This window comes from Westerdykella ornata (assembly GCF_010094085.1).
Source record: "Westerdykella ornata strain CBS 379.55 unplaced genomic scaffold EI97scaffold_1, whole genome shotgun sequence".
NCBI lineage: Eukaryota > Fungi > Ascomycota > Dothideomycetes > Pleosporales > Sporormiaceae > Westerdykella > Westerdykella ornata.
In genome coordinates this window covers 483275-502627 of record NW_022986851.1, presented here as the reverse complement: position 1 = coordinate 502627, position 19353 = coordinate 483275, and the positions used below count along the sequence as shown (strand labels likewise).

General features: G+C 51.2%; 9 protein-coding genes across 9 annotated transcripts; 8 read left to right on the top strand and 1 right to left on the bottom strand.

Annotated features, from left to right (window-relative positions):
• The first annotated feature begins 92 nt into the window (after positions 1-92).
• EI97DRAFT_428858 (S-adenosyl-L-methionine-dependent methyltransferase) lies at positions 93-2296 on the top strand. The gene is made up of 4 exons (XM_033797307.1): positions 93-254; positions 358-844; positions 897-1648; positions 1702-2296. The coding sequence occupies exons 1-4, from the start codon at positions 153-155 to the stop codon at positions 1879-1881; spliced, it is 1521 nt and encodes a 506-aa protein (XP_033658291.1). The 5' UTR covers positions 93-152; the 3' UTR covers positions 1882-2296.
• A 315-nt stretch (positions 2297-2611) lies between these two features.
• On the top strand, positions 2612-3756 carry EI97DRAFT_428857 (phosphomannomutase-like protein). The gene is made up of 3 exons (XM_033797306.1): positions 2612-2750; positions 2844-3091; positions 3150-3756. Exons 1-3 carry the CDS (start codon positions 2649-2651, stop codon positions 3604-3606), a joined length of 807 nt encoding a protein of 268 aa, XP_033658290.1. The 5' UTR covers positions 2612-2648; the 3' UTR covers positions 3607-3756.
• A 1076-nt stretch (positions 3757-4832) lies between these two features.
• Positions 4833-5335, top strand: EI97DRAFT_454002 (uncharacterized protein; the record flags this gene model as incomplete). Its single annotated transcript, XM_033800496.1, has 3 exons — positions 4833-4875; positions 4927-5194; positions 5251-5335. 3 exons carry the CDS (start codon positions 4833-4835, stop codon positions 5333-5335), a joined length of 396 nt encoding a protein of 131 aa, XP_033658289.1.
• A 1131-nt stretch (positions 5336-6466) lies between these two features.
• On the top strand, positions 6467-8293 carry EI97DRAFT_438200 (uncharacterized protein; the record flags this gene model as incomplete). Its single annotated transcript, XM_033799479.1, has 2 exons — positions 6467-7115; positions 7173-8293. 2 exons carry the CDS (start codon positions 6467-6469, stop codon positions 8291-8293), a joined length of 1770 nt encoding a protein of 589 aa, XP_033658288.1.
• Positions 8294-8930: 637 nt separating this feature from the next.
• EI97DRAFT_428854 (uncharacterized protein) lies at positions 8931-9930 on the top strand (the record flags this gene model as incomplete). Its single annotated transcript, XM_033797305.1, has 2 exons — positions 8931-9386; positions 9437-9930. Coding segments are annotated over exons 1-2 (571 nt in total), but the record flags the coding sequence as incomplete, so codon positions are not given.
• Positions 9931-12615: 2685 nt separating this feature from the next.
• On the top strand, positions 12616-14300 carry EI97DRAFT_367760 (C6 zinc finger domain-containing protein; the record flags this gene model as incomplete). Its single annotated transcript, XM_033795106.1, has 4 exons — positions 12616-13141; positions 13187-13416; positions 13459-14163; positions 14214-14300. The coding sequence occupies 4 exons, from the start codon at positions 12616-12618 to the stop codon at positions 14298-14300; spliced, it is 1548 nt and encodes a 515-aa protein (XP_033658286.1).
• Positions 14301-15058: 758 nt separating this feature from the next.
• On the top strand, positions 15059-15862 carry EI97DRAFT_367719 (Pam17-domain-containing protein; the record flags this gene model as incomplete). The annotated part of the gene is made up of 2 exons (XM_033795103.1): positions 15059-15569; positions 15684-15862. 2 exons carry the CDS (start codon positions 15059-15061, stop codon positions 15860-15862), a joined length of 690 nt encoding a protein of 229 aa, XP_033658285.1.
• Positions 15863-16111: 249 nt separating this feature from the next.
• On the bottom strand, positions 16112-17075 carry EI97DRAFT_438197 (uncharacterized protein; the record flags this gene model as incomplete). Its single annotated transcript, XM_033799478.1, has 5 exons — positions 16112-16320; positions 16350-16411; positions 16481-16542; positions 16608-16868; positions 16935-17075. 5 exons carry the CDS (start codon positions 17073-17075, stop codon positions 16112-16114), a joined length of 735 nt encoding a protein of 244 aa, XP_033658284.1.
• Positions 17076-18003: 928 nt separating this feature from the next.
• On the top strand, positions 18004-18648 carry EI97DRAFT_438196 (uncharacterized protein; the record flags this gene model as incomplete). Its single annotated transcript, XM_033799477.1, has 1 exon — positions 18004-18648. The coding sequence occupies one exon, from the start codon at positions 18004-18006 to the stop codon at positions 18646-18648; it is 645 nt and encodes a 214-aa protein (XP_033658283.1).
• Positions 18649-19353: the final 705 nt, after the last annotated feature.

Sequence of the window (19353 nt, the reverse complement as noted above, 5' to 3'; positions counted from 1 at the left end):
GTGCCCCTTGTTTCGGGAGCTTGGGTCGCTTAGTGCACAGTAGGTAGGGGCGCGTCTCCACACAGCTCCTGCTGCTTGGCATATGCCCACCAAAACCCTCGAGCCATCCCTCCCTCTTGAACCATCTTGCAAAATTCAGAATCTCCTGCAGGATGGGTTCCTCCGAGTCGGACAACCAATTCGAATGGATTGACACGCCTCCGGCGCCGTCACCCACCAAGCCATCATTTGATTGTGGTGTCAAAACAACAGACGTGAGTTCTTCCGCCATACCGGCCAATTGCAAACCCCCACCCCTCGAGCCATATCATATTGCGCTTTCAAAATTGAGGGTATGCTGACTCGGGCAAACTACAGTATCCCACCATCGCCAATGCTCCTTTGCCAGCAGAAGGCAATGGAGCCGACTCCTTCTCGAATCCTTTGCTCATTTCCCTTCTCACTCTGGTTCCGGCATACACCTCCTGGAAGCTTGGCGGGGGGTTCAAGACCTTCCTTTTCTTCGCCCTTATTCTGGACCTGCCTCTACTTGCTGCGTTCTGGATCATTACGTCCGAATATGCCCCCCGCAAGAACGATAAGGCCAAATTCCCTGGCAAGCCCATTGAGCACTACTTGACCTTTCACAAGGAGGAGGATCGTGAGAAGTACCGCGGCAGGACCACCATCCCTATGCAGACTTTCTATGAGAAGTACTTTGATGGCGACGTCTCTTTCAATGGAGATGCTCTGGAGATCTTGGAGTGGAGGCATGACTGGTGCAACTTCCGGTTTACTATCGGAAACATCAAGCATTTCCTCTTTGCCTTTATCCCCGAGCTAATCATGCACACCCGCTCTCAAGGTTCGTTGTTGACATTCCGTATGTACTGTCCAAATTGCTACCAAGTCTCCAGATGAAGAGCAGGTCCGCGACCACTACGACCGCGGAGATGATTTCTACGCCTGGTTCCTCGGCAAGCCAATGATCTACACAGCCGGCATCATATCTGACCCCACCCGTGAAGAGACGCTCGAGGAGCTTCAAGAAAACAAAATGGGCGTTGTGTGCGAGAAGATTGAGCTCCAGAAGGGCGAGCGCATGCTCGACATCGGCTGCGGATGGGGCACTCTTGCCCGCTTTGCCTCCACACACTATGGCGCCCATGTTACCGGTGTTACCCTCGGCCGCAATCAGACAGCATGGGGTAACCGAGGCTTGAGGGCGGCTGGCGTCCCCGAAGAACAGTCCAAGATTCTATGCATGGATTATCGCGATATCCCGGTCCCAGAGGGCAAGTACAATAAGATTACGTGTCTTGAAATGGCGGAGCACGTCGGTGTTCGTCATTTCGGATCCTTCTGTTCGCAGGTCTACGACATGCTTGATGATGACGGTGTCTTCTTCCTCCAGATCGCCGGTCTTCGCAAGGCTTGGCAGTTTGAGGATTTCACCTGGGGTCTCTTCATGAACAAGTATGTCTTCCCTGGGGCCGATGCTTCTACTCCCCTTGGATTTGTTGTCGACAAACTTGAGGGTGCTGGCTTCGAGGTCAAGCATGTGGATACCATTGGCGTGCACTACTCAGCCACCCTCTGGCGCTGGTACAGAAACTGGCTCGCCAACAAGGATAAGGTGAAGGCGAAATACGGAGATCGCTGGTTTCGGGTAAGTGATGCCATTCATGTATTTGTGCTACGGCGAAAGTTGACACGAATCAGATCTGGGAATACTTCCTCGCCTACTCGACGATCGCTTCCCGCCAGGGAACAGCAACCTGCTTCCAAATCACTCTCGTAAAGAACCTCAACTCTACTCACCGTGTTGAGGGAATCGGCTCCCAGTACAATCTGTCTGGTGCTCTCGCCGCACACAAGGCTAGGGTTGCGCTCAAGAAATGAGGCCTGGGACCCACGGTATGTGATAAGAAGAAGGATGAAGGTATTCCTACAGCGGGAAGTTTCACTTTATGGAGAGCACAAAAGACGGAGGGCAAAAGGTATGATTGATGATCATGAGTTGCGCCGGCTTTGCATGGATAGAATCTTCTCAGATATGGTCGACACCACCCACTCTTAGCATCATGGGATATGACAAGACAACCAATTATAATGACGTTTCGCCTGAACCACTTCTGTGTCTCAGAGCCTAACGGCAAATATGCATCTCCGTGTCTGCATTCGGAAGCAATTGGAGGTCTTGTGGCAGCCATCCAACCTCATCTGAATCCGACGGAGCGGGCGGAAGCTATACCATGCTGGAATAGTGGCTCCTCGCGTTGCAGTAGTATACTCACAAAGACAGATCAGTGTGGAGACATCGACTAAGTAGAAGGAGATTTATCGTACTCTGTAATACGGAGTATAACCTCATCAATAGACAAACGTACTCCTGTACTGCCCGTGTCTAATTCATCAAGGCCCCGGCCTGTGGCGTCTCCAGGATCCAAAGCGTGGCGGAACACGGCTAGTTCGCACCCCACGTTTCGGCGGTGAGACCATAATCCCCGCAGGAAGCAACGTCCCCGCCAGAATATCGAGACCCTGACCCACGCGTCCGCCACCCCTTCCTTACTCGTCTGGTCGCTTCAAAGTCTTTATATTCAATAGTCCCTCATTCAATTTCCTGCCCTCGCTTTGCTCCTTCACCTTCTCGCCGAAATTCCAAAATGGCGTCTGCTGGGGCTGTTTACCCTCCCCTTAACCAGCGTCCCATCAAGAATACCGTTCTCCTTTTCGATGTGGACAATACACTCACAATTCCCCGTCAGGTATGTAAGGTCTAGTAGCACGCGGTCCACTGAGCTTGGAAGTCCCTTTGGACATCCCGAAGGCAAATAAATAAACTCACTTTCACGCAATAGGGCATTACGCCAGAAATGCTCCAGACCCTGTCTGAGCTCCGTCACAAAGTCGCAATTGGATTTGTCGGCGGCTCCAACCTGCCTAAGCAACAGGAACAAATGGGCTCGGCGAACGTCGACGTGACCTCCCTCTTCGACTTCTGCTTCGCTGAGAACGGTCTCACCGCATACCGTTTAGGCGAGCAGCTTGCAGGATCGAGCTTCATTGAATGGATTGGAGAGGAGAAGTATAAGGAGTTGGTGAAGTTGTACGTGTATCTGGGTTGTGAAGACCCTTTATCCGTCCTACTGACACCTTTTGTCCAGCATCCTCCACTACATTGCCGACCTTGACATTCCCGTGAAGCGCGGCACCTTCATTGAATTCCGCAACGGCATGATCAACGTCTCTCCGATCGGCCGCAACGCGTCCACCGAAGAACGCAACACTTACGAGAAGTACGACAAGGAGCACGGCATCCGCACCACTATGGTCCAAAAGCTCAAGGAGGCGTTTCCGGACCTCGGTCTCACGTACTCCATCGGCGGCCAAATATCTTTCGACGTGTTCCCGACGGGATGGGACAAGACTTACTGCTTGAGACACATTGAGGCGGAGAAGGACAGACCCGATGGAGTAGAGTATACGACGATCCATTTCTTTGGGGACAAGGCGTATCCCGGCGGGAATGATTGGGAGATATACGATGATAAGAGAACTATTGGGCATGCGGTCAAGGACCCGAGTGATACTCTGCGTCTGCTGAGGGAAATGTTCTTCTGAGGGTGGGGTATTGGCGTTGCTAGAGTCCGCCATGCAAGGTTGGAGATGAGGAGCCATATGTAGAACGGGTCCATTATCTCTGCTGTGGACTGTTATCTTCCACGGCATTAAGCACAGCGAGGAGTTACAGTTGTCAGCCAGTAATTCGCGCGCAGTAGCCAGCTATGACTGTCAGGCCAGACATCAGCATAATGAAAACAAATGCATACCTCTTTTGTAACAGTCCGACGATGATTTGGCTCTTTGAAGTCTACCACGCGCCTTCTCGGATTTGTCCTTCAACTTACTCTATCTCTGCTGAACCCGTGTATGTAGATTATAGATTGCTGAAGATCATCCTCGTCGTTTGCCAATTTCATGGTCACCGGAGCAGAGCCAACTTCCACAGGCATAGGAGAATCAGAGAGCAGAAACTAAACCGCTCTTGAGCAGGAGGGCAATGAGGGTAGTAAAAACACATGGAGTAGCCTTATCTTCTAGATCATCGGCTATTGAAATCTATTTCGGAGATCGCAGACACATATACACATTTACGCCTAAGGCACATGCCCCCACTGTCGCGGAGCTACCTCAACACAATCACCCCAACACCATTGTCTTGCAGGACGTTCACCTCCCTCAGCAACCCTTATTTTGCTATATAATGCGCCTATTTTGAGAGAATTACTGCCACCACACAAGAGCTGGGCTCTTAGTGTGGTGGCGTGTTGGTGCGTTGGCGTGTTGGTTGTTGGTTGTATTCTTATCCTGTTGTACGATATTTTTTTTTCCTGTTGGCCCCAGGTTCGAAACCCGACGGAAGAGAATAAAAGGAGCTTCTTTTTGCTTTTCTGGGCACGAGATTGACATTCTACGGCTCCCCTGTGAAGGTGTTTCCCCGCCGGCGTTCACCGCTGATGACTGTGGAGACAGTGAACGTGCCCTCACCGCAATGCCTCCCAACCACCCCTACAACCACTATGTGAGTGAATACCAGGGTTGTTCTTACAGTGAGAGAGATTGCAAGGCATGCTAGCCACTTGGAACCTGCGAGAAGGTCTCTTCACTCCCAGGCACCTGTTATTATGTAAGCAAGCGACACTGCTTCACCACCCAGCGTTTGCCAGGCGGACTTAAAAAACTCTGCACCCCCTTCACTTACAGCTTTCATCACACACTCCCATTCGAATCTATCTAGCACCTTCTACCTACCTAGCAACTTCGAAGCAGCTTTGGCTTGTTGCAGCATGAGGGTCGTTTGGAACCCCATGGGCGAGGTACCCTACTATTGTATGTTGACTACGGCCAAGCTCTCCGCCGTCCGCTAACTCAGGATTGAAGGGGCTTTTATCGAAGTGACTGGCGACAAGCACCTTAGCAACCAGAATCTGGTGGGCCGACTGGTCTATGTCCGCGAAGATCGAGAGGCGGAGCCTCGATTCAGTACGCCGAGCGTCATGCCCGTTTCGACGGACCAGGCGGAGATGGAAAAAGCCATTTCTGGTTACCGGGTTGAGAATGTGCCGCCACTCTCCTCCCAATCAAACCTGGAGTTACACGAATGCACGGATGCTGTCTTTGTGAATGACGAGGCACAGAATATCTCCAGGTACTGTCTGCTTGAGCGCCTTCATCTTGTGGAATAGTCCGCTAACGAGCTGCAAGCTGTGTTCTGATGAACACCCATTGTGAAGGCTTCTGGGCTCAACCGTACTTCGGCACATACGACTTCATCTATCTCCAGCGTTGACTTTACGATGACTTCGAGATTGTATGCATTCGCAAACTTTGCGGAAGTAAACGGGCTGATCGCGCTGATCGAGAACATCGAACACCGGCAGTGGAAAGGATTCCGCTCGAGCAAGGCCAGGGAAAATTCTTATGCCAGGATCGAGGGGAGTCCTTTCCACTGTCGGTGCTCGATGTTTTCGATCGTATAAGAGACTTGTTACTGCTGCCCTCGCAGAATGGTTCCCCTCTGGTACGGCTTGATGGTCATTGGACTCTCAAGGAGGTCCTCGACCAGCATTGCTTCGGCACATACGACTTACCCAGTTCGCACATCGACTCCAAGACGGATCAGACGGGGCACTCGCCACGATTTTCGTCAGCTTTTCTGAGCGTGGATTGAACCTTTTCGACCTTCCCAAGATTTTCTTTCTTCTTTGCTATACACATGATCAATGTCTATGGCACTGGTGCTTCATATATGGCTGCCTTTCGATCGAACTCCCAAGGGACCTACGGATTTATCTATCCGCGCGAATACCTCCGTAGCGATGACCGCATTCTTGGAGTTGGCAGATGGGTCCATGTACATTATGTATTTAGAATGACAAGAAATTTTACAGTAAAGTCTATTCGCTCGTTGGTGCATTACATGTATTTATCAGCTTGTGACCTTCCAAAAAGCATAGGTAGCCACAGTCTCATAACATGCTGCGGATATCTGTACGATGACCAGAGCACATGCAGGTGCAAGCCAATGGCTACATATAACAGATCCTGCAGTCCGCTTGCATTGAAATCGCCTTGACGAGACCTGGATTTACAGTTTGACTTAGAACATGTGCGTAAAGAAGAAGAATATACTCGAATTTCCCATGACAAGCAGGACTGTGCCTTCAGCCCTTTCACTCTTGCTCCGCTAATCTTGGCAAGGCTTCATATATCTCGGCCATACCTCTTGGTCTCCCTCAACCAAAACAGCGACCCCGACCTACACCCTTCTGGCAACACCAACCTCTTTGCGCGCAAAGTACTCTGACGGGGACCGTTTTACTGCTTGTCGCAGCGTGAAGACTTCGCTGCTCTGTTTGTTCGCGTCCGATAGCCAGTCCATCTTGAGCATATCGTTCTGCTTCTGTGGACTACCTAACCCATGAATTTTCATCCAGAGCAAGCTGTGACACAACCGCAAATGTCTTCAGCGACCTCCAAAGTCCTTACGGCTAAGCCCATTCGAATCAGGAGCTTCACAACCCACATCGATGTCGACGCCGTAGTCGAGAAAATAAAATGCGGCATGCTCTACTCCGCCACCCCCGACCCTATGAACAGAGCCCTTCATGTCTTCGTCCAGCCCAAAGCCGCCGCAGAATTCTTCAACGCCTGCCATCATGAACCGCTCATCGTTGACGGCAACCGACTCTCCGTGGACTTCGTCCTCAGGGAGCAAGCCCTCGTGATACCCCCACTCTTGGCCAGGGAGATTTTTGTTAGCGGATGGACGCGTGTGCTTGGGGTCTCTCGTCCTTCGAACCTCCCAGACGCCTGGATCATCAGACCCACAGATTTCTATGACTTGCTCGATCGTCCGAACGGTGGCGATTTGCGTATGTCGAAACTGGATCAGTTGAGTGACGAGCATGGAGTCCCGTATGAGCTGTATACGGTTCAGTATTCGTCAGTTGCTCTTTGCATCCAGGCTCGGATTGCGATAGAGCTCAATATGACCGGGAAATGGACGGGTTGTACAACTGTGAGGCTCGCGGATCCCTGTGGTGGACTGGAGCTCCCTTCAGGCAGCGGTAAGTGGACCCGCTGGAATTTTGTGCAAGAGTTTAAGAGCTGCTGACAGTAACTAGATAGTACACCGGGATCTGTTGACACAATACCTGCTGACCCGCGAACCTACCCGATCGCGAGCGCTGAACTCAACGCACCAGAGAATCCTGCCGCTCCACCACAAGCGAATTCACGCTTCGGGTCAAAAACCACATCGGTAACGATCACCAGGCCTCAGGTCAAGCTCTTTGCTCGGATAGATCCCGCTGCGGAATGCAAAGGAGTTACTACAAATTCAGGTGGAGGAGAAACCGGTAATGAGGGAAAGGAGCTTCCGCTCCCGACGCCGACGATGCCGCAACCCGAACTCAACGGCCTTACGGATATCGCCTCCGATCCAGGGCAAATCACTGTGAAGCCAGTAACCACCAATCCCACGGGAAGGGGTCATTTACAGGCCTCCTCGAGCTCCGTACAGGAAACACGTCAGATTAACAACGAGAAACTCGTGGATCTGGCCAGAAGATTGGAAGAAGCTGCGATGACGCCTGCAGCCAAGGCTGGTGCTGGCGAGTCTGCATTCTCTAACGAAGAAACCCTTGCCCTCCTCAACGATGCAATCGGGAAAGTCGTGGAACTGAAGGCAAGACTGGGCAATGGTCTGCAAGAGGAGATTCTTTCGAGAGGAGATGGTGAGAAAGTGGAGTTCACGCAGAAAGAAGAAACGGGACCTCTGGCGACATCGAATGGCGCCAGCGATGAAAAGAGAAAACACCAGCAAGTGTTTGATATTGGTGGCCCTCGAACTCAGGAGAAGGAAAAGGCACTTTCGGCTGCTCCTAAGGCGATGGAAAGCCCGCTCCGGAATATGGCCAATGAATTTCTTGACCCGTACACGCCCACACCGTTTCTGACCGCTGCGTCTGTCGCGGAACCATCTATCCATCCGTCTCCTACTTTAAGCATCACAGAAGAGTCGACGCCAGTGATGGCCCCGGCGGCCCCAGCGGCGGCTGCTCAGAACGGAACCCAGACTCAGTCAGTGGAGTCCACTGCTGAAACTACAACGAGTCCACAGAATCCAGAGAAGGAAGACTCCTCAACGGCACAGAAGCCGCCTCCTCCTGCTCCTAGGCGCAAAGGACGAGGATTCTCCACCTTTGGGCGCGGCGGATTGGGCGCAAGCAAATGGGCAAATTAGAGATGAGCGGTGGGGACGGATGAGAATGTAGTAGCCGGTCAGTGGATGGGGTGCTTGGAGGCATTTGTACGAGCGTCAATGGAAAGAGTGTTGATGCCTCAAATGAGGGAGGTTTTTCATAGCATAAAAGTATTGTTAGCCTTTTGATGTTCCTAAAGAGCCCTTGACGGGACAACTGGAGCGTGAGAGGCGCGTGCCGCGCCGAAACTTAAACAGTGTTTGGAATCAGTAGTAACCACCAACTGACAAGATAACGCCGCTATTCAGAATTGGTGCAAATGAGAATAGTGTTTGTGGTACTCTTATGAGTCCTCCTATCCTGAATCAATGCTACTTTGACCTATGATCTATGATGCTCCCCTTCATCCCCAAGCAGCATCGAAGCTCCGCTCTGCCGCCTACATCACCAGGAGAATCCATTACAAGAGGAACCGGGGCATTGTTGGAAAGTATTATGAGCTGGGACAACAACCAATCTGTCACTCCCACTGTAACTGCTACATACTTGCACAAAGTGAAAGAAACAGCTCAGTGAGGGCGAATTTGCCTTCACACTTGGCAAAAGGCTTACCTAAGCCCGACTTCTCACTTGACGCCTATCTCTACCCCAGGAGCCTCTCCTCTCTCTCACCTTTTGCCCAGACTGTCCTCCAGCCATTATTTCCCTTGCAAAATCCGTTGCTCAAGAACTCAATGGTTGAGCCGGTCAGTCTTCTGTTGGGAGCACCCTATTTGTGCGAAATACTCAATGATGCTCAAGGACGACAACTTCGATCTACCATGGATATCCCCACGCTCTTGGTGGATACGTTCCGCTCATATACCGGAAACCAGGAGTATGGCAGGTTGCGCCTCACTCATTCACCAACCCATCACCATGTCTACCGGAAAACTCGCCCAAGCTCTCTACGAGGTCCTGAAGCATGGTCGTCCTCAAACCACTGCTGCCCTCGCTATCGCTGTACGGTGCGAAACCGTGCTGGTTCTGCCGCACCCGTTGGAGGTGTGCAGAAGACCACAAAGCCAGCCCAGAAGGCCAAGGCTGTCCCAACTTGGAGACAGCGATGAGTCCAAGATCATGAATTCCAACTTGGTATGCACAAATGCCTGTCTTTGCTCTGAGCAGCAGCCAACACACAGCAGAGTTTGAGTTTTAAGGAACGGCAAATGCAGTATGCACCAGTTCGACCTACAATGTGCTCTCGAGCCGCCGATCTCGACAATGCGAAGCACCGCTTCGCCGCATCCGGAATACCTCTTCGACTACCACACAAAAAGCATACGGGGCGTAGCCACCCGCCTTTCGAGGTGGGTATCAAGGTCCCATGGCTTCTGGGTCTTTTGGAGGTTATGGAGGAGAGTATGGTGATGTGATGGCTGCTGGGAATGTATACTTCCATGATTAGGTAGAGGGAAGATGAAGTCCTTCCTGAGGGATATTGTGCGAGCTACCGGATCAGGAGGAGGAAAGACGAAACGGTCCTAGAGCAAGCGTCGGGGGCTTTACCTACAAGGCCAGAGGAGAGAGGAGGAGCACCAAGAATGCTGTCCGTTGAATCTTCTGGGAACGTGGACAAACCAGGAAGCTGACTCTACCAATGCTTTCATTGCGCAAGTATGAATGTTGATCTGAATTGATGCCCGATTTATTACTATACAGTGATGTCAACTATCCTGTTATTGATGGTTTTAATGGAAAGGCAAAGGCGGAGGCAGAATCGACAGAATTTGCTAACAGCACATAAGGCATGAGTATGGAATGGAATGAAACCCAGCAATTTTGTCATGTAGAGCCAAAACGGAAATTCTTGGAGCTGGCTCACTGCCTGGTTCACGGTGGTCTCATTTATCCGTAAGCCACCTCCCTGCCCTCCACGCGAAGAAGCGGTGGAGCAAGCGAAACATGCAGTCTCACATCCAAGACACAAAAACGAGGTGTTATCCAAGCGATGTAACTCGACATCGGAATTACCACCGAAACCAAAGATTTTTGGACGTTGGCGTGGCGCCACAGATATATTTAGATGTGGCTGCAGCTGGCACGTCAGTTGACCGGAATCAATTCCATTGTTCTTGGCATTGGCATGGCGATGTGCCACAATATGTCGCGAAAGGGTAGAGATGTCAAGCTTGTTGAGATGACATCTGAACGAGAGATTTTCAATGAGGGAAGGATGACTGTGATGAGTGATGATGAGTTGAATGGCCCGGTGCGGCCGAAATATTTGGACTCATGTTACATTACCCTAGGATAAGCTGTTCGAGGACCGTCCGTGAATAGAACTTGATGGGGTTTGAGCACTACCTTTCCTACGGTAGTCGAGGGATTACACAAGGACAAATCATGCAGAGTACACTTTCGTCTGGATGGTCGAGATTCTCAAAGGATTTAGAATACCAAGTGTGGCTTCACAAGCGCAGACATCGTATATTTCACAGCCGCACGCCCTGTCGGGTAAACCGCGGGGTGAACCTCAGGTACGCGGTGAAGGCATCCGCAGTTCCCCTAGGGTAAGCACGCCTGTTCCATGTCAGTGGGATATTTCTGTCGCAGCAATTCAGCTCTCAGCCATCATTTTTTCTCATAATGTGTCATAGGGCTGATGCCTAAACCGGTGTAATATGACGGGCGGTCGCGCGGGTACTGCATTCGCGTTATTGCATTTCGTCGTATTTGTATGCCGAAGAACAGGAAGGCGAGAAGTATGGCATGGCATGGGCTCTAGTCTTATGAACTGACGCAGCGAGCGCGGTGTCGGATGGCATTCAATTCGCGCCGTATGCCCAATGGGCATGTGGGTCGCTCCTTCTGTCTGTTGCTACGCTGTTGCAGCATGGAACGTTTGTGGAGAACGATGAGAAGCTGACAAGAGGAAAGTGAGACGTCCAGGTGTAGGACTTCAACAGTTTTACGGTTACAAAGGGAACGCGGCGGAGGTGAAGATGACCACTAAGACCCACCGCAGGGGCCACTACCGAGGAAAGTCGACCGCCCTTTCATCACCAAACTTCCTTCCAGAATCCACCCACCCCTCGAAATAAACCGGAAGCACGCTCCGGTGGGAGGCTGCGCAAGGACTTGGCCCTCTCTCTTCCACGTCCCGCACCGCCTTCTTTGACTCGAGGGCTGTGGCAGGGACCCAATGTGGGCGCGACATCTGCACGCAAGCTACACAAGCAAAGCTTGGAGGTCTTGACTCCCCCGCTCCTCTATATCGAGAGCTGCAACCTCAGCCGTTGGAGTCAGCTACATTACTGTGTTTTGCACTTCCTCCCTTCATAAATGGGCCGTCGTTCGTTACTTTGGATAACATTCATATTCCGACTTTAATTCAAATCTGTTCATAGCGTTTCCTCGCAGGTATCACGAAAGATACATATCAGCATTCAGTAAATGCCACGCCCCAAGAGACCTGGAGCCGCAGAGCCAAAGAAGAGATCGAGAACCGGTTGTTGGTAAGTAAAGACTCGTGATCTAATAGAGAAGACGAGAAGGATCTGACGTAACATTCTTATAGGCCATGTAAAGCACGAAAGGTGAAATGGTAATCTAGAGAAAACGGTCTAGAAAAGGAAAGCTCGAGTAACACAGCGGCAGCGGAGAAGAGAAGCCTCGATGTGCAAACTGCGAACGATATGGCGAAACCTGTGATTACAGTATCCGTCTCACGTGGGGAGGTCGAACAAAGAGAACGCCCGAAAACACCACCTCGGCGCCTTCCAGTAAAACAAACAGTCCGCATATTCTGAACTATCCGTTCGGCGAGACCCTCGCTCCTCTCATTTCCCCTACCGCTTCAGATTCCCCTGAGCCCGCCCACCGATCCATCCGTCATGTCAGGTCACAGTCGGAAGCCGCATCCCCTGCTGTATCGGGCTCCTTCATTATTGAAGCTGAGCTAGTGGCGAGGAGTCAAGCGCAAACAACGCCTATACTGACATTCAGCGAGCCATTTGGACAACTTCAGTCTTTCCAGCGTCCACATTCGCCGCAGAGAATGCGTCCTAACCTGGGTCCTTTCCAACCAGATGCTGCTCTATACTCACAAGCGCTTGAACAACCAGTGGCTTCAACAACTGCATATGATAGTTTTACTAGCGCCGACGGTAGGACCATTGATGCGAATGCCCCGCTTTCTCCTCCATCTCTACTGCCTCCAATCCAATCTGGGTACGCCATGTCGAGTGGTCTACTTTCTCGGGAGTACAGAGAAATGATGAACAAGGGGCATCAGCGTAGCCGGTCTGCCGATATGGTTTATACGCGTCCGTTTACACCCCGTAGCCCCTTGCTGGCAATGCCGTTGACATCAAACTCGTCAATGAACGCTGAAGATGGTTGTTCCCGAACACTGCCGAAACAACCAGCCTCAACATTCTTTACTGCTGACCCCCGGCTATCGGTGCAAGCGCTGCTAGCACGACCGTCCGATGATAGGTTTCGAGCCTACACCCCCGAATCCTTGCCAGATGAACAAACACCCGTCCGAGATCATGGTACCACTACCTACGGCTACGATCGCGGGTGTCCCGACCTTGACATCCCTAAGAATGATGATGACAACGCCATTACGATGTTCACCCCTCCGAGCGAGACAATGGACTATGAGGACGGAGGCCCATATGGAATTGCAGAAACCAGAGCGAAGCATATGGCCTTCAGCAAAGGCGGGTACTATGCTAATCCAGTTCCGATCGTAATACCCAAGTCTTTAGAGCCTCTCCCTCCACTTCTTGTTGAGAATCCAATGAACTTGATCTACTTCCATCATTTCCTCAATCACACAGCTCGCATTCTGGTTCCCCACGACTGTGAGAAGAACCCATTCAGGCACATTCTCCCTGAGAGTAAGTCGTGCTTACCTTGATCACAAGCATTGCTGACCAAGTCAGTGGCTGTAAGAGACGAAAATATACTACACCTCCTTCTCGCCTTCAGCGCATCCCATCGCGCCCGACTTCTCAACCATCCCGAACCTGTCAATCGCATCGCACTATGGGTGCAGGATGTGTTTCCGAAGCTCCGAGCAGCCTTGACCAACAGCAACAAGATATCTAATTCCACACTCGCTCCTTCTCTGATGATGGCTTCGCTTGAGATCATGTCCCCCAACACGTTTGAAGTTCCGATATCCTGGCAAGACCATCTCACAATGGCCCGGCAGATGATCATTGCGCGCGGGGGCCCGAGAAGCCTCAACGGACAAGACCGAGTTGCATACTTCCTTTCGAGATGGTTCGCCTATCTAGATGTTCTCGGCTCTCTGAGTGGGAATAAGAACGATCTTCCGCTTGCGTCTTATTACTGGTCTTCGGAGGACGCCGTCGCGGACGAGGACTACCAGATCGACTGTTTGACAGGGTTTACTAACCATTGCGTTGGTACACTGGCTCGTGTGGCAGAGCTTGCGATGCAATGCGAACCTCAGCGCATAGACGAGACTGGCAACATTCGTGAAGGTTGGCAACCGGCACCGGAAATTGTTGAGCAGGCGGAGAAGGTCCGCAGAGAGCTCCAGAATGGGATAAACAACCCTACAATCAAGAGTTGCAGTCACAGAGCGGCCGACAGCACCGAGAGTGAAATGGCCTGTGACACTATTGAGATCCATGCGGCGAATGAGATGTTCCACTGGGCAGGGCTAATTCATCTCTTCCGGCGTGTTCTTGGGAAATCTACAATGGATCCTGAAGTCCAAAATGCCGTTCGCCAGATCATCCACCTCCTCTACAAGGTCAGAAGAGGGGGTACTGCTGAGGCATGTCTGCTATTCCCAATGTTTGCTGCTGGTTGCGAGGCTACGAACGAAGGCCAGAGGGAGAAGATTATCGAGAGGCTGAGATGTGTGGAGGGCTTTGGGATTGCGCAGGTAAGGTTGCTTTGCTTATTGCTTCGGCAATGATAGTAACAAGTATCCAGGTTCGCAAAGCTCGTTCCTTGATGCAGAAAGTTTGGGATACCGGGAAACCATGGGAGTCTCTCGTGTCAGGAGAGTTCTTTGGCTGACCATCACGACTGCCGATTTTAACGCACGGCTTCGCTCAATCCTCCCTCCGTATCGCCAAGCGCTGAGTCTTCCGAATTTACCGCATTTATGTATCGTGTTTACATTCGATCTGTACACTTTAAATTCTTCCATTTCGACATTTGAAGACCTGGCTTCAGGGAGACACGGAAAACGGTTTGGAGACTGCCAACTCCCTGTAAAAACCTTCTCAATAGATATACCCACATACATGTGATGTTGAATGTAATGTTGAACGATTAAGCAGGAGGTGAGAGGAAAGATTATGCGACCATTTGCAGTTCTAGTATCGGAGCTTTCAGTCTTGAACTATAATTTCTATGGCAAAGTGCACATCGGATTCAAGATTTACATTGACGAAACCGTATACGTATTGCTGTCTCCACATTATGGCTATGGATCAGTGCTGTGGATGAGTCAGCAGCCGTTGCGCGCATCACCGAATCGAATGACGTTTGCTGGAACTCCCTGCGAATCCTGGGAGAATTGCCCTTTCTCATTCTTCCCTTTGTCACTGCAATCAGTCTACTTCATTTTGACCCTTTTCTCAATTCATTGATCGTTTTCCCTTTCCACTTAGCAGGGCTTGTGCAATTCTGCTCCCCGCAGACCCCTTGTCTTTCTGCACCTGCGCGCCAAGCACCAAGCTACTTGTACCTCATCACTCAAAGCTTCAACACACACGACAATACTTTCTCCGTCTCCGGTCACGTAGGCTCGAACCCGAAGAACTGCGACAATGCTTCTGGCACCTTCCCTCCGGCCGACGGGAGCCTTTCCTGTGCGCCTGATCCCTTGCACCGCTTCATTCACGACGTCGGCACGTCCAACCAAGATTCAACGCACACAGCAACCGTTATTTGCATCCGCCGCTTTCCCGGTCGTTCGATTTGCTCGATTTGCATCCACTGCAAACGCGACCTCCCCTTCACCGAACGCCCCGTCCCCAAGCGCAACATCATCATCCCTCACCTGGAACCGCTTCCTGACTCTGCGCCGCACTCGCAGGAAGATTAGCGTTGTTGCTTCAAGCATCAGCTCGGTCGCCACAGCATACGTGGGATTGCGGTCTTTCCTTCAGGCGGGATATGATACCGCTCTCAGCACGAGCCTTGGTCTGGATCCTATCCTGACCACCGGTCTGAGTACAATTGCGTTCCTGGCTGTTGGCTGGTTGATTGGGCCTTTCTTTGGAAATGCGGCGTTCAATATGAGATATTCGTCAATTAGGAAGGAGTTTCAAGATGCAAGTACCACCTTTATTTCCATCTCATCCTTACCCCCCTCAAGGAGCCTTTCCGCCTTCAGTGTCCGCTAATGGAAAACGTTCCCATGAGCAATCCCACTAACAACTCCATAGAAAGAGCGCGAATTCTACAATCGCATCAAACGCCACCGCGTCGACCCCACCTCTTCCTCCATGGCTAATCCCGTCCCCGACTATTACGGCGAGAAGATTGGCAGTGTGGCAGACTATCGCCGCTGGCTGAAGGACCAGCGTGCCTTCAATCTGAAAAGAGGCGCATATCTCGGTACTAAGTAAATGGTATGGCGAAGAGATGTCCTTGTGCAGAGGTTTTTCGTCTGCTTGTATCGTCCATTGCCGGTGTTGTATCTGGCCATGTCTCTATGAGGAATGGGAACAGGTGTTGCTGTTAGCATAACTGCTTAAGGGGGGGGATCTTTTTGGAGGGGACGGGTTTCGTGGTTTTGGACGCAGGATCCACGGATGGCGGGTAGGTATTCGGAGGGGCAGGTTTGGGATGATCATCTGCATCTCAAAAGCTGGTGTTCATTGGCTGGCATATGAGCAGATGACAAAGTACCTACAAGGAGCGGTCTTTAAGAGACGGAGATATATACCGGGCGACACGGAACTCTCACACATGTAAACAATCATACCGTGGGCATTTTTGGAGTCACGCTTTCCCCTTGATGGTTCTGCCAGGACAGCAGTGTGTCCCGATAGTGCGGCGAAATTTGCGTATCTCTTCTCAGCCTCTAGTTCTCGCGTTTCATTATGTACATACGGGGGATGATATGGTGAGGAGCGACATGACTCCGCTCAATGTTTATGTTCAGTGAGATAAGACTACACCGCAAAGTGATGGGGTGAGATTATCCTAGCTACCATCTCCATCTCTAGCTGCCTGCAAGTTACCTCGAACGAATTTTGGCAAACGCGTTTTCAGTGCTCAAGACTGGCGGCCTCGTATCCCGTAGCTGCAGACATAAGTTCGAAAACGGCTTGACCGGATCTTGCATTTGTTGAGAGGAAGCCAACGTACACCATCTTTCGTTCCTGTGTTCGAAAGAAAGACAAGGACTAGAAGGGTGCGAGGCGAGTCTGATGAGCTGAACGAGGTATGAAAGGGAGCGAGGGCAGCCAAGATAGAGTGAGGTCGCGGATGTACTATACTTGACGTTACGGTTTGGCTTTGCAGGATTTGCTCGGAGGCTCCAAGGTGAGGTTGGGCAGCTGGACGCGTATAACTCCGTATATGGCGGTGTGGACTACGGAGACGGCGGTTATGCGATTGATATGTAGACTGTATCTCTACTTAGCATTAGTTCTTTACAGAGAAATATGCCCAATGATTACAATTGCGTCTTACCGTGGACTTGATGTGCGAACAGAAGCGCCGCAGGAGGCGGACGCCGAGTGATGAGCTGGGAACAGTGAGGTGGTGTAGGATATCTGGAAAAGCTGTAAGTCCGAGAGAAGTGGGAACTGGCTTCACGTTGTAAGGAGACATAGAAATGATTCTGCATGCAGGCTAGCCTCACTGCGAAGCGCACACTGCGGCCGGGGCCTGAGTGAATGCCAAATCCACTAGCGCGGCGCACGTTAGCGTCGTCACCACCGCGCCTGCCTCAAGTTGTTTGCCTGTCCCAACCACCCTCCTGAAGCTCAATCTTCCCATCATCTCGTATATAATCTGCACAAATAGCACTACCCTTGTCCTCCGGGACAGTGGCCGAGTGGTTGGACGGCCGGGCTCATCAAAGGTATGTTGTGTGTTTCTTTTTGGAAATTTTGGTGCTTGAGATTTGGGCGGGAGGGGCGTAGTTCGAGTCACGGAGATGAATGTTTTTTTACTGGGGGGATTTAGTTTTTGGTCGGTGGAGGGAGTGTGGACTTGGGCAACGTGCATAGGGGAACAGGCTGTTGCAGGCACGGGATTGCGGCGATATGCCTCAGCTTGTACTGGTAGATACAAACTTCCCCTTAGGTTGGATATTCTCTGTAATGCACATGGGAATATATATTCGTTCAGCTGATGCTTTGGTCATGATATTTGTCAACGGACGCGTTATCTCAAGTAACTGCGTGACGCCCAAACAACACGCTCTGCGTCTGCATTTTTGGCACGCGTAATGGCCATGGCTTGCTCATGGGTTATTTCGCAAATATAGAGTCTGCAATACGAAACTATTAATCTACGTTGACCTGCCTCGACTGTGTAGGGTAGAGGCGGCAGTAGGGCACGTAGGTGCCGTTATTTTCCTTGGGGTACCGGAGGTCGTTCACTCACTCATGTGAGTGCTCAACTTCGCATTATTCAAATTCCTTCACGTAGGCCCTCTTTCGTCTCCGTAACCACCGTCATACCAAGCTCCAGATTCTATATACACCATCACACATCTCGCGCTTCTATATCAATTTTATAGCCTGACTTCAGGATGGAAGCCGCCATGGAGAGGAGAAGAAGATACTCTGTAAGCTTGTTCCAACTTCTTTTCGTCAACTGCGAGCGCTTTGGCGCCTGGTGCAGTCGTCGTTCAAGCGAGATGCCAGATGCCAGAATGTTAACCCGTCTACAGTTCCCTTCCTACACCCGCGCCTTCGACTACACGGATCCAGGAGTGAGGCGGAACTCGTTCTTCCGAGAGCTCGGATGGCTGATTACGACACACCCCACCATGGGGCAACGCTGGCAAGCGTTCGAAGCAGAGACTGCCCAGCAGCGGCAACGGCGGGAAGGGGCGTTGGAGAGGGGAAGGGAGGAGCAGGAGCAAGAGAAGGGTGCTGGAGAGGAGGCGGATTCGGCTGGCGAGGTCGAAGGCCAGAACTCTCCCCTCGACGAGGAGCAGCCCGAAGTACCAGAGGAAGATGAGGTACCAGACCTCGATATAGACCAGCATTCAATTGCGTCTACGGAGCTGCTGGAGCCTTGGGAACTTGACGAATCCTTCCCAGAGCCAGAGGAGGAAGATTTCGAGCCGGCGACGGGGCCTGGATCCCCTATTGTTCTGGATCCTGCGGCGGAGGAGTTTCAGCAGCTGGGAATGTTTTTCGCAGAACGCCAGCCTGAGGAGGAGGGCTGAGAGGAGAGCTGGAGTTGGGGACTGGTCTGTTTATTGTATAAAACTGTAGTTATCATGTCGAATATGCAGCAAACGGGTGGGGATTGAATTGATGGAAAACTCCTAAACTACTTAAAATCCGCATAGTGAGGTTTCGGATAGCCTGGTGAGTCCAAGTATATGAAAAACTTTCGACATAATCCTACATTTGTGCGGCATACGGAAATCGAGTGTGGTCTCAGCCAATGACCGCAGTTAATATACCGTATACACTATGCGCGGAAGCTTCCTAATCTTCCCATGCAGCCCGCCCACTCCCGTCTCTTACGGTCTTACGGTATTGTTCTGGCATTGACAACCTGCCCAGAGAATATCCAATTGCATAGAGGGATGATATATGGTGCCGGCCTTATCGTGAAAGGATTTCGCATATACCGTTCTGTAATCTCGGTTCTGAGGCGCGCAAGCCCTAGTGGCCCATATTAGGATGAGGGGAAAGCTGTTCCAAATATTAGTGGAAGGATGAGTTCTGGAGCTGTCCTCTCTCAACGCCGGTTCATGGTTGTTATGACGGTATATCAAGCTCTCCATATTATACTGTCCATCTCGAATCTCTGCAAAAGGGGATATTCAGTGCGGCATATTCGTCATAACGGGTAGTTGTGAGGGTCGTTCTGATTCAAAGGACGAGCCGTTTGACCGAGCGCGCTCAATAAAGCTGAGGAT

Excerpts from the sequence above, each read along its gene's own strand:
- EI97DRAFT_428858 (XM_033797307.1), top strand. The coding sequence starts at position 153 with ATGGGTTCCTCCGAGTCGGACAACCAATTCGAATGGATTGACACGCCT. Across the intron at positions 845-896 it reads CATGCACACCCGCTCTCAAG|ATGAAGAGCAGGTCCGCGAC; the intron begins GTTCGTTGTTGA and ends CCAAGTCTCCAG. Across the intron at positions 1,649-1,701 it reads ACGGAGATCGCTGGTTTCGG|ATCTGGGAATACTTCCTCGC; the intron begins GTAAGTGATGCC and ends GACACGAATCAG.
- EI97DRAFT_428857 (XM_033797306.1), top strand. The coding sequence starts at position 2,649 with ATGGCGTCTGCTGGGGCTGTTTACCCTCCCCTTAACCAGCGTCCCATC. Across the intron at positions 2,751-2,843 it reads CACTCACAATTCCCCGTCAG|GGCATTACGCCAGAAATGCT; the intron begins GTATGTAAGGTC and ends TTCACGCAATAG. Across the intron at positions 3,092-3,149 it reads TATAAGGAGTTGGTGAAGTT|CATCCTCCACTACATTGCCG; the intron begins GTACGTGTATCT and ends CCTTTTGTCCAG.